The sequence below is a fragment of the Galeopterus variegatus genome, unplaced genomic scaffold (genome assembly GCF_000696425.1).
Source record: "Galeopterus variegatus unplaced genomic scaffold, G_variegatus-3.0.2 Scaffold69, whole genome shotgun sequence".
NCBI classification, from domain to species: Eukaryota; Metazoa; Chordata; class Mammalia; order Dermoptera; family Cynocephalidae; genus Galeopterus; species Galeopterus variegatus.
This window is the reverse complement of record NW_007726180.1, coordinates 1015820-1029108: the sequence shown is the minus strand read 5'-3', so window position 1 is coordinate 1029108 and position 13289 is coordinate 1015820. Positions and strand designations below refer to the sequence as shown.

The 13289-nt window shown below is 38.9% G+C and overlaps 1 protein-coding gene across 3 annotated transcripts in view; it reads right to left on the bottom strand.

Annotated features, from left to right (window-relative positions):
- Positions 1 to 13289, bottom strand: part of DMD (dystrophin) — a 734955-nt gene that overhangs the window by 75817 nt on the left and 645849 nt on the right. For all 3 annotated transcript variants that reach the window (XM_008577619.1, XM_008577628.1, XM_008577636.1), the window contains 3 exons: positions 12392 to 12593; positions 9700 to 9785; positions 6998 to 7155 (listed from right to left, as the gene is read on the bottom strand). In XM_008577619.1, the coding sequence (XP_008575841.1) occupies positions 6998 to 7155; positions 9700 to 9785; positions 12392 to 12593 (446 nt within the window). The remainder of the gene's footprint in view (positions 1 to 6997; positions 7156 to 9699; positions 9786 to 12391; positions 12594 to 13289) is intronic.

The following is a 13289-nucleotide window of genomic DNA, read 5'->3' as shown; positions in this document are numbered from 1 at the left end:
AAAAAAAAAAAAAAAAAAAAAAAAAAGGGAGTCCAGAATATTCTTCTTAACTGAAAGCATGCCTCTCAAAAAAATTTTTTTTCAGTTTTTACATTACTTCAACTTTTCTAGGAAAGAGAGAGAGAGAAACAAAGGAAAAAAGGAAGGAAGGATGGATGGAAGGAAATAAGAAAGGAAGATAGATTATGAAGTGCCACTTTAGAAAGCTGAAGAGGGGAAAGAGAATGAATGACATGTTTTTCTTTAGCAGTACGTGTATGAATGAAACGGGTTTCAACTACAACACAACGCTATCTTCAAAATACTGGTGAAGAGAATATACATCACTTCACAGTAAAAAGCTAACCAAACAAACCACAACAAACTAAACAGATAATAATCATGAAGCTAAACTCACAGTAGCTTAATTTACTTTAAAAAAATAACGAACAGAAAAAAACAGCAATTGAAAACCAATAATCAACTCAAGACAACGCTAATACTCTGATAAAGGGTCTTTCTTGAAAACTGCAGAAATTCTAACCGTCCATGAGCAGGCCCAATAGGAGCTTGGCTCTCCATAGCAGCCAGCCTTCTTTGTGGAAGGTAAAATTGGACTATTACAGTCTACCTTCAGTTCTGGGAAAGGCTACCTCTGTTTATGAATACCAAATTATAGTAACTCTTACTACTTAGTTGTTAGTGAGTACCCATCAGCCTAAAAAGGGTGTTAAAAATGTCTATGGCATTGAAGGACCCAAAGTTTGATTACTGAAAAAAACTAAAGAAAACCTAAGAAAAGTGGGGTTCTTAGGAGTTAAGGATGAAAAATATAAAATATGATCAATTGGCCTGGAGAATGTTGTTTCTTCAGTTAAAAAGTCTCCTGTCATGGCACATTAACATACACAGAAAAACAGAATCTCCAGACTCTCTAAAATCTAATCCACAGATGTTTGGTTATAGATAAAAGGAACTGTCTATCTTGGTAGAATATTACCATGTTACAATACACTTTAGAAAATCATAGCTAACTGTTGGGAAAATAGAATAATTTAATCAGGACCTCTCGCCTGCCCCGTTGGGGGTGGTGCAGTGCATTCTTTGTAAACAAATTGTGTGTGTGGGTGGAGTTAGTGCACCTGCACGGCACCGTGACTTGGCTGGCATCTGCCTCGGGTGTCTGCCCCGCGTGGCCGTGCTCTCCAACCTACAGCTTCCAAGGACATGTTTGCTGGTTACCTAGCTCATAGACCTGCATGTGAGGGGTCTGGTGACCCAGCTTGGTGTGCGAGGGGTGTGGGGACCCAAGCTTGGCATGCGAAAGGTTTGTGACCCAGTCTGAACAACATGTTTGAGGGGTCTGTGAGCTCCAGACCCAGCCCTCGATCGACAATTGGCCCAGTTGGCAGGATTACAGGCAGGTAAAAGAGCCTGACACTAACACTCAGTGGGCACCTACTTTTTCCCCCTCATAGCTCTAAGTGTTTTGCCTCTGCTGGCTCATTTCATCCTCATGACCACCCCAAGAGCTTAGGGACCAGGCAGGTTAAGAAACGTGCCCAAGGTCACACATCCAGCAAACAGCAGAGCTGGGATTTGGACCCAGGCAGATTTGGACCCTGAGCACACTTCAGGTCCTGCGTGCTCTGCCATTCACTACTCCAGATATTCTGGAATGGATTATTATTTAGATATGAGATACACACACACACACACACACACACACACACACACACACACACATACTTGTTCTCAACAGTTGAGGTTGTAATTTATTCTTGTTTCCATATCATTCTATATCATAGCAACTGTGCATAGATGATATTCATTTTTGTCATATGAATAAAAAATTCAGAAGACAGATGAAAAAGCAACTTACTCTTTTTGAATGCACGAATACAACAAGAAAGCAGAAACAGATGTAAAATAAACAGATTTTGACATCCTAGCTCTTGTAGGTGAAAGCATATTGAATATAAAGTTGGTATACTCAATTCTATCTAAACAATAAAGTCTTTAAAATGTTTACAGAAAAAAAAAGTTACAAAGATTAACATAGTGGAGAGCGGAAGGCACTTCTCAGGGCACTGCCAAATACCATTTGCAGTTACATGACTCTTCTGAAGTCACAGAAAATATAAAGTTTTCCCACTTAAAAGTATTACTTGGTTTTATTTGAAGACAGACTAGACACCTGCAATTGGGATTAGAGTATTTTAAATAAAGATGTGCACGCGCGCGTGTGTGGGTACGTGCACGTGCACACGTGTTCTGCGGTAGGGACATTCATTTATCTGTGTCATCCTATTACAATCTAGAATTCATATAAGGGATCACATTAACACTTTATTAGTTCAGTCTAGTGTCTGAACTAGTTAAAGCCATGACATGCTATAATTGCATGATATAGAGTATATTCATTCTGCCTCTCTGGGTCTCAGTTTTTTCATTTGAAAAAAAAAAGAGAGATGGACAATCCCCAAGGCTCCTTCAGGCAGTCTGTGTGACTCAGTCTACTCTCAACATGGCTGTTTCCATGGAATATAAGGGAAGAACTTCACAATGCATCAATTGAAGCTGTATTTCTAAAACAAACTAGTTTCAGAACTTTACTTCTACCAGTCAATTTCCCAGTGAATGTGTTGACTACAGAATGCTCCTAATGTAGAAACATATCCTGTTGGGCCGGCCCGGTGGCTCACTCGGGAGAGTGCGGTGCTGATAACACCAAGGCCCCGGGTTCGGATCCCATATAGGGATGGCTGGTTCGCTCACTGGCTGGGCGTGGTGCTGACAACACCAAAGTCAAGGGTTAAGATCCCCTTACCGGTCATCTTTAAAAAAAAAAAAAAAAAAGAAACATATCCTGTTGCCTTATTTAGTATCAATGAAGTTACCACTGTCAAAGCCATGAATTGATAGTGAATATTCCTTTTTAATATCCATAGATATGACTTCATTTCCTGGCTTACTGGAGAATTGCTTGAAGGACCTATACAGATTTTTAAATAGGTAAACATGTTTATTTAGAACCGATGGGTAAATTCCTTTTCTCTTTCCAAGTGGTTAGTGGGGGAGGACTATGGGCTTTAAAAGATCATGCAGAGTGTGGTACGTGAAAATGTACCTCTCTTCCTGCCACTACTAGACCCTTGTCTGAACCAGAAGATTCAGTACCTTTCTAACTGTACCAACTTGAAAAAAAGTAAGTTTTCCAGACGATGACAAAAAAAAGAAACATCCAAAGTCAACTTCTGAGATGTGAGGAATGCATTTGTAGGAGAAAAAAGTACTTTATCGCAGTTTTTTAGGCTGGTAGAAATAGCAGCCATTGAGCACAAGCTTGCTGAAGGAGCCAGCCCAGCCCCATTCCCAAGGTCTTACACTTCAAACAAAAAGCAGAGGGTATTTTCACACATGTTATCTTTCCCTATGCAAACAGTCTTTTCATGCAGATTGCACAATGAAAGGCAAGGTGACTGCCAGAGCATCTGGCTGAGAAAAAAGCACAGGAAGAACACCAGGACCTGGATGTAAATTAAGTAAGCATTCACAATGGATCCATTCAACCTAATGGCAAGTTAAAGTTGAGAGGCTCTACAAATCGAAGTAACACAAGCCTCACCTGGTTGTATACAGAATGTGCACAGCACCCTACTAGAAACATCCAAGTTGCCAATACTTCAAACTCATTCCTCTTTCTCCCAACCCTTGCTGTCGTTCCTACAACCCCTGTTTTGTTATGGCATCTCTTATTCTACCCAGGGCCCAAGAATGTCTGTTGTTTCATCTTGGGAAGCTAGAGAGCAGAAGTATCAGAAACTACATATTTGGGAACAAGGTGGTAAATGGGGGGGTGGGGGTACACTGAACTAGGAATCAAACTCTCCCACCAGCTGAGGGGCTTCAAGGACACAGATAAATTGTTCATCCAATTAAACAACAGTAAAAACAAAAACCCCAAAGCCTGCCTATTCTGTTCTCCTCAAACGATTGGTGAGGATTAAGTGAGGGAATTCATGTGAACAGAGGTAAAGTTTTGTTAGTAGCAATAGCAGCAATATTATTTGTAAGCATGATAAGTACAAAAGGCAGGGAAAAGCAAACTGTGCGCTGTTATGGAACCAAATTAGGAAAGGCCTGAAAAGAAACTGAAGATTTTTAAGGATAGTAAGTGCTTTTCTCTCAACCCATGGCTGGCCAGTTAGCTCACTTGGGTAGAGCGAGGTGCTGATAACACCAAGGTCAAGGGTTTGGATTCCCTTGCCAGCCAGCTGCCAAAACCAAAACCAAAACAAACAAACAAACAAACAAAAAATCAAAAAACCCCAAATAAAACCAGTATGAGGGCAATAAGACCAATGACAGGGGCCAAGGTGTGAAGTAGATTCTTCCCAGGAAGACCTACACATGCGATGAGAAGGCCTGGAAATGGTAGAAGAGTAGCAACAATGTTTCTTTGCCTGAAAATCGAAAGGTGGCACTTTACTAATTTTTTTCTAATTGTAATTGTTCAGAGGAGAAAATTAAAAAAATACAAAATAATGGGATTTAAAAAAACAAATGAATCGGGCCGGCCTGGTGGCGCACTGGAGAGTGTGCTGCTTGGGAGCGTGGCGGCACTCCCGCCGAGGGTTCGGGTCCCATGTGGAAACCGGTTCCCGCTCACTGGCTGAGCGCGGTGTGGGCGCAACACCGAGGGTTGCGATCCCGTTGCCGGTCAGTAAAAAAGATAAAAAAGGGAAAAAAACCAAAAAAAACCCCACAAATGAATCTAAATTACTTATGGCCATTTCTTTTCCTTTCTTTCTTTCTTTCTTTTTTTTTTTTTTTGGTGGCTGGCTGCTATAGGGGACCCTGAACCTTGTGTTTATCAGCACCACGCTCTGATCAACTGAACTAACCAGTCAATCCCTACGGCCATTAATTTCATTGTATGAAAGTTACTCATGTCTGTACACTGGAGTAGAAGTATTAATGCAACAACATGTAAAAAATCTAGATACTGATAGTCTATTTACATTTTAGAAGGTTTGGGTATGAGGTAAATAAAATGCAATTTATTTATCCACATCTATTTTACATTTATAGCTAATTTGCCATAATTTTGGAAAAATAATCCAAACAGTGTATCCCACTCTGTATAAGTGGGCTTCTTATCTGTGTATTCAATTAATTTGCCCAATTAACTGTTAAACAAATACTCAAACTGCTTTACACTTGATCTTAGCCAAAAGGCTGAGAAGCGATCATACTGCTTTAAACGTCCAACTATTCACAGTATTCTGCCCAGGAAGGCTTCTATAGTTTCATCCTAGCCTGTGGTCAAAGACTTCAGGTCTAACCCAGGTAGCTCTACAGCTAGTTCCATTTTGTAAATCTCAGCCATTGTTAATGGGATTAGAATAGATTGAGAAACCCCATATAAGAAAAACAAGTTCTCAGCATTTAAAAAAAAAAAAAAAAAAAAAGCAAAACATAAGAACACTGTGAATAATGTGGTACTGCAAATATCTTTTACTCCTTTAATGCTGATGGAATTACAATTAGAAACAACTCTTGAAGAAAAACCATCTGATAATATGCATCAAAAGCCACAAAAATGGTCATATCCTTTAGTCTGGTGACATCCTCCTGAGAATTTATCCTAAGGAAAAAAAACTTCAAAGAAAAGAGCTAAAGGCATAAAGATGTTCATTGTAGCATTGCCTACCTCAAAAAATAAAATGTCTTTCAGTGAAGTGATCAGGCATTTGGGGAGAAGAGGGTGCTTCCGGGACACTGATTATGGTGTGGAAAAGGCAGGACAGAGAAAAAGCAATGGGGCAGGATAAGAAAAAGAAGGGATGAGGGTGGTAGAGTGTGTTGAACCAGTGGCGGACATTAGCAGAGAGCACAAACCTCAGACCTTCTTATAAGACTACAGGAAGCTGCCATAAAGACCTTGGAACAGTAGGGGAATGTTAATGCTGCAAAGGAAATTAAAAAAAAAAAATGATAGTGTTGGTGTGAGCAGGACTGCAGCCATGTTGGGACCTAAAGCTGTCTGGGACGCGGAGGGGCGGAAGATTTTCATAAGGACAGTTTTTTTCTCTCCACTCTTTCTTCCCATCCCCTGACTTTCTTATCTTGCTGCCTAAGTAGGAAAACAAGGCTGAGAAGCTGCTAATCAAAGCTAACAGTTCTTTCTTTCAGCCTTGTAGAGTTTTCTGAAATGATCAAGGCCAAATGACCGAAGCTGACCTTGGGCACCAGCCAAGTACACCGGCGCAAATCAAAATCTTGCAGGGTCCTGAGATAACAGCGAAGATGAGAACAGAAACCAGACGAGGCCTTGGCGAGACCTTGTATCTGACCCATAGAAACAGACCCCTCGTAACTCACATCTCCTGCTCCCCTGCTTTTCACCTGCCACATTCCATTCCCTCAACCTCTCCTTTAAAAACCCCTCAGTAAAGGTAAATCTTTGAGATGGGATAGCCTACCATCTCCTTCAGCTGAATACATCTGCTTTTCTAACACCAACCATTTGACTTCTGAGTTTTTTTCTTTCCTTCTCAAGGGGGCGGACAGCTGGACCTGAGTCCGGTAACAATTGCTGTGTTAACTATTTACCAATAGCCATTGAAAAGGAGGCCATAACGATAGAGTTGGGAAAAAACTAAAACTAAAGACTCACCTACAAAGGTCATTTTCTTATTTACAAAGGATTTCTGTGGCTGGAGATTTATTTCCTCCCTCACCGAAATACTGCAGACTCCCTTCCCCCCAAGCACCTCAGTAACCAGGGGTCCCTCCTGCAGATGGAAATTTCTTTTCCTTCCTCTGTGCTGTCTTTTCTCCCAAAACCCAGAGTACAAGAAGCCGCTTCATACAGAGCTTTCAAATATGCCAAATCCCATACGTACTGGCTACAAAAGACCTAAGTGAGAAACTGAATTTCTGTGGGTTTCTTTTTATTAATTTCTAAAATACAGAAGAATAAATATATTAATTAAGAAGGCAAATAACTTACAAATTGGAAGCAGCTCCTGACACTCGGTTCAATGTTACTGCCTCCAAAAGATGCAACTTCACCCAACTGTCTTGGAATTTGGATAGAATCATGCAGAAGAAGGCCCAGCCTACGCTGGTCACAAAATCCCGTTGAACTTGCCACTTGTTTGAAAAGGTCTACAAAAGGAAGAAAAAAATTGCAACAATCAAAACACAGCACCAAGTAGATGCTAGCAGAACCTAATGTCCAACTCAATTCCAGTACCAATTCTTAAGAGTAGCCAATATTCTCAGAGAGGGGTTACTTCTGACTTATGCTAATCTGGACATTTATTTTTTTTATGGACCAAGTTAATCCTTGCTGTGTATATGTGAAGTTTGACAACTTTTACATAAACTACAGCCTTGCAGGAAATTCAAGTTTACATGTAGTCACGACAACTGAATTCTTCCTAAGCCAGAACACAATCCCTTGGGAAATATTATATGAGGGTACTTCAAAAAGTTCATGAAAAAACAGAATTAAAAGATAATATGAATCTTTCCATGAACTTTTTAAAGTATCTTCATATATATAGGATGTAGCCACTATCATAAAATAAATGCTTCATCTTAGGATGAAAAAAATTCAGTAAAAACAGTAAAAATTGTTTTTACTGCTGTTTTCATCTTTGGATGAAAAAATATTAAAAATTAACAGCCATATAACTGGCCCAAAGCACCATCCCCCTTGGACATCAGAGGTTCAAAAATGTACCAAAATTGGGATTTCTTTATGGAATCATAAACTCACTGAGATTCTAGTCCATCATGTATGTATTTATATGTGTAAATAGCTCATATCAGGTACACGGTCATTGATTTAATATGTGTCTGACTTTTTGCCTGGAGAGTGATATCCCCTTGAGGGTAGGAACCACATCTTGGTCAACCCTGTGCCAAAAGCATCTAGAGTAGAACAGCAGTACCTTGTGGATAGCAGGTGCCCAATATGTGTGGCTGACAGAGTAAACGAACACACCAAACACTTGCAACATATGTTTGACTCTCAGAAATAGAATCACTTTAATCATACTTATATTCACCCAGAAGTTGCCCCCAAAAAAAGTAAATCCAAGAAAGCTTTTCATGCCCATGAGCACACATTAAACTCTAAGAAATTAAATATTTTAACAAGATATCTAAGATGGAAATAATAAAATTGAGATCACATGCACAGCCTTTTACCACCCCTCGAATACACACACATTGATTTTTTTCAAAGTTATGAATTTTTTTCATTTATCTCACTTCATAGTTAATATTTTTGTTTCACCAACCTCAAAACATATTCCCTCTTAGTAGTTATTTGAAACACAGGCTCCAAAGCTCCCTTGATGGTTCAATTTAGTATTTACAATGTACTGGTATTATACCATTGATAAAGTTAGATTAAAAATTAACCTATAATAAGTAATTACAATATTTAAAGCAGGAAAGCCCACAGAAATATTGTTTTCTAAAAAATCCATTTTTTTTTCCTTTTTGTCTTTTTTCGTGTCCGGCAACGGATCGCAACCCTCAGTGTCGCGCCCGTACCAGACCGGGACCGGCAACGGGATCGCAACCCTCGGTGCTGCGCCCGCACCTCGCTCAGCCAGTGAGCGGGAACCGGTCTGTATGTGGGATCCGAACCCTCAGCGGGAGCGCCACCGCGCTCTCAAGCGGCGCACTGTAGCAGTGCGCCACCGGGCCGGCCCCTAAAACATCCATTTTTAAATGATTAACAAAAGCTGTTTAGTTGTTTTTCTTTGGTTCTTAGCATGAAAAAATACAAAACTACATAAAAATGAGAGTTACAATGGCTTGTGTATTTTGTGGCTTACTCCTAGAGGACAAATGAGCAGTGGGACACAGAATGGCTTTGCAGGAATTCAATCTCCTTTGTCTCCTGCCTGTCCTTAAGCTCAGTACATCTCATCCATGTGTGGCTAGGCCTTAGAGGAAAAAAGAAAAGACAAGATAGGCTGGCTTTGTTTAATATTTCTGCTGAAAAGACTTCTTACAAGCATTTAAAGGGGAAAAACACAGTCCTTCCCAGGTGGAAGGAACAGTCATTTGGTCATCTAAACCCTCACTTCTTTAGCATTTGCTTTTAATTTGGATTTACCGTTTTTAAGTAGAAGAACTCAATGGCTATTAAAAAGAAAATTCTATAGGGTGGTATTTACCCTTTAAGAAACAGCAAGCTATCTGTCTCTCAAATAACAAAATGTTAGTCATGTCATGGAATTGGATGTGTCAGTACAACTTGCAGTAAGATGATTATAAAATAAACAATGTTTCTTGAACAGGAATGCCAGATAGTATTCTTTAAATAAGAATCCAAAGACTAGGCAAGTGGAGGGATTAAACCTTCACATTTATTTTCCCGACGTTTAGAAAGGGGTTAGGAAATCAGACTTTATCCCCTCAGAACATGTGTTTTATTCAGACGCAGTCAATGTAATGTAAAATAATACTTGGACTGGAGAAGTTAATCCTCTTTCTCTATTTAAATACCTGCAATTTAATGTTTGACAGGGAATGGCACAGACCCCATTTTATGAAACTCTAAAAGCAGTTCTACATCTTACATGAGGCACCTGCTATCAAGTAAGAACAGTATGTCATTTCCCATCGAGAACGGGGGTAATTAGCCAACATTAATAAAAGAATACAGAGTTAATATACATGACTTACATCTGTACTTGTCTTCCAAATGTGCTTTACACAGAGAAATGATGCCAGTTTTAAAAGACAGGACACGGATCCTCCCCGTTCGTCCCCTATTATGAAGAATCAAACCGGAAAACAATTACTGACAGTTTACTAGAGGGTGAACACTTCTATTTAAGAAAAAGAAAAAAAAAAAAAAAAAAAAAGCCCAGGATATAGAAACTCTATTGAGCATTGTTTTATTAAGATCGTTAAGAACTTTTCCAAGTTCATTATCTATTTGGCTGATGACCTGGAATGCAATGGAAATTTGACCACCTCGACCAATGAGTATTTACCAAGTTTTCAATTCTTAAAAGCTGTTACTTGAATTATAAGTGTAGCTCTACATAAAACAGAAAAAAATCTCCTTCTATTCACCTATGGAGAGCCGCCTTGGCTTAAGCTGGTAAGTGGAAGAATTACTACTATGCACTGGCTATTTTGGTTATTGAAGCAAGTTACCTACTTTGATTACTGAAGCCTAAAATATTACCAGCAACTAACTTCTCTGTTTTCTTCAACACTTTCTCAGATTTTAATCGGATTGCCTGATTGAGAGGAAAACTAATCACTTCAGGCCACATGACACACAATATAAAATATGAACGTGTATCTCCATAAGAAAACTATGCCACACTCTATTAGAAAGCATTCAAATATATGCTCTAAAAGATAAATTTATAAGTAACTATTGCCATATCAATGTTTTAATATATATATATATGCTTTCACTTTACACATAGAAAGCTGAAATAAAGCATTTAGCATAACAAATTTATTAACAAGCTTATTTTATTTATGGGAAAAAAATGAAAACAAGAACGAAAAGTTTTCCATTTTATAGAAAATATCTTTCAATAACTTTTCAGCTTCTTATTTTATTAAGGAAAGCAACTGGAGCTTAGACAACCACAAAAGATAGGTCCCAACTATGGTTATTTTTGGTGGGCAATATGCTCAACATTTCTTTATTTTAAAGTTTAGTTGTACATATTTGTGGATACAGTGTTTTGTTTTAATACATGTAATATATTGTACAATAATTCACTTAGGGTAGGTAGCATATCCATCACCTGAACATTTATCTTTTCTTTGTGGTGATTACAGTCAAGATCCTCTTTTCTAAATATACAATATAATATTATTAGCTCTAGTCAGCCTAGACCACCATAACTTATTCTTCCTTCCTACCTGTAACATTATGCCTGAACGTTCAACTAGTACAAGTTATTAAATCCCTCAGTCAAAGAGAAATCCTAGGGCCGGCCTGTGGCTCACTCAGTAGAGTGCGGTGCTGATAGCACCAAGGCCGCGGGTTCGGATCCTATATAGGGATGGCCGGTTTGCTCACTGGCTGAGCGTGGTGCTGACAACACCAAGCCAAGGGTTGAGATCCTCTTACCGGTCATCTTTAAAAAAAAAACAAAAAATAAAACAAAACAAAAAAAAACAAAGAGAAACCCTAGACCTTAATGCATTAACAAAATTCCTACCATTGGGAGATTTTCTTATCTGTTTCCTTCTTATGAAAAGGCAAATCAAAGTTTAACAAATAAACTTTATACAGTAACTCAGGTCTTCCCAGAGTTAAAATTGCCCCCAAATAAATTTCAAACAGGTAGAATGGAATTTATATATTCGGAATACATTCACATGTTACCTGCAAAGAAAAGTGCCGAAATACATTTGAGGGTAGGTCTGAATACAAAGCCTTATCAAAACAAATATAAATGTAATCCATACTTAAAACCCAACATAGTAAATAATTATCATGAATTCAATAGCCAGGTGGTCCTGAACTTTAAAAAGCAATACCTTATCAAAATGATAAAGACAAATTTATAAAAATTTTAGGAAAGGAGGTGGTAGAGATCTCCAATAAAGGCAAAAGTCAAAGTAGTTGATATGCAACTTTTTTCAGAAAACGTTTCCAGATTTTCAAATGGGAATATGCTCTTGTTGAAGTGTGAAATGAAGCATGTAATAATTGTGAGGTCTAAGAGGAATTCAGTCAAAATCAAGACCAATTCCTTCTGCTCCCTTCCCTTCCTCAATTGTCTTCATTAAGCTCCAGACAAAAATTAGAACTGGGGATATTGCCTGTGTGCAAGCCAAAAGAAATAAACGATTCCTCTCTAAGATAGACTGATGAATGCAGGTGCCAAATTGAAACTCTGTAAAACCTTATTAAAATACAAAACCAAAATCTTCCTCAGTTTGAAGAGCTCATTTGCCGTAGTAAGGCTTGTTTTCATTTTGTTTGGCAAAATACTCCTACGTATCAGCTAAGACAATTCTGATCTGGTGACAGGTGTGCCAGCATCTACAGAAGAACATCCATTCCTGCCAGTGAGAGGGAGCCACCCCGAAGTAGACGGAGGAATTCCAAAATACGTAGGTGAGAAAGGGAAAGAACCAATGGCTGCACATTGACCCATTCTACTTTTTGAAAAATGAGTATCTCAGGCTTTTGTTTGTTTTCTAATCTGAGAGCAATCTCCATTCTAGCTCTTACCTCCTAGCTTATCAAAATATTTTTCAAGTCATGTAAATGCAGAAATGATTTATCACAGGGATAGCTTCTGGGGCCCTGTTTTAATGCTAATTACACTGTCACCATTCTATAAGCTAAGCCCTCTGTGACAGAGCCTGAAAAAGAACTTGCCATACGTACGTATCATAAACATTCAGCAGCCAGTTGAGACACATATCCACGCAGAGAGGGACGTTGACCAAATTGTTGTGCTCTTGCTCCAGGCGATCATAAACAGTGGTCAAACAATTAATGATCTGCAGGATATCCATGGGCTGGTCATTTTGCTTGAGGTTGTGCTGGTCCAAGGCATCACACGCAGCTGACAGGCTCAAGAGATCCACTGCAAAAAGCACATAAAATCACAAATGATCCAAAGGGTTAAATCCTTCACTATCCTTTCTTTTCCTTTGAGAATCCTGGTAGGGTTGTCTCATACCTTCTAGTAAACACCAAACCTGTCTTCATCGCTCAGCTCAGAGCTGATGAGTTTGACCAGTATTCAGGATCCGAGACTGTTCTGGAATCTAGCTGGCACTGGGTGAAACTGTGAGCCAAGAGCCCGTTCCCATCCCCAAAGTATTGGGTAATATTTGAGGGTTAAGGGATCTATCCTGTTCTATGTGAATTTCATTTCCACCTGAATAAGAAAAATGTTTTAGGAGAAATTTTGAAAGCACTCCTGACAATACTTTGTTGTATTAGTATTACAGAAGGCCAGTTAGCTTAATCTGTATGGTTAGGATTGTGTAAACTCCATTTCCAGCTATGCGTTTATAATCATTAAGTGTTTCTCTCCTTAAAATAACAGTAACCTCAGCATCTCTCTGCTACCTTAAGTTTAGGTGAAAACATAATCAAACTCACTAAAATTTTCTATGGGCAAACCGAAGTAACTACACGATCTATGCAGTTTTCAGACCTGATGCTTATTTATTCTCCTTTCACCTTCAAATTGTATTTCACAATGTACTTTTCAAGTCCCCTAAGAACTTTATAAGGCTGGTGGTGGTGGGGGGGGGGGGATTTTCCTTGTTTT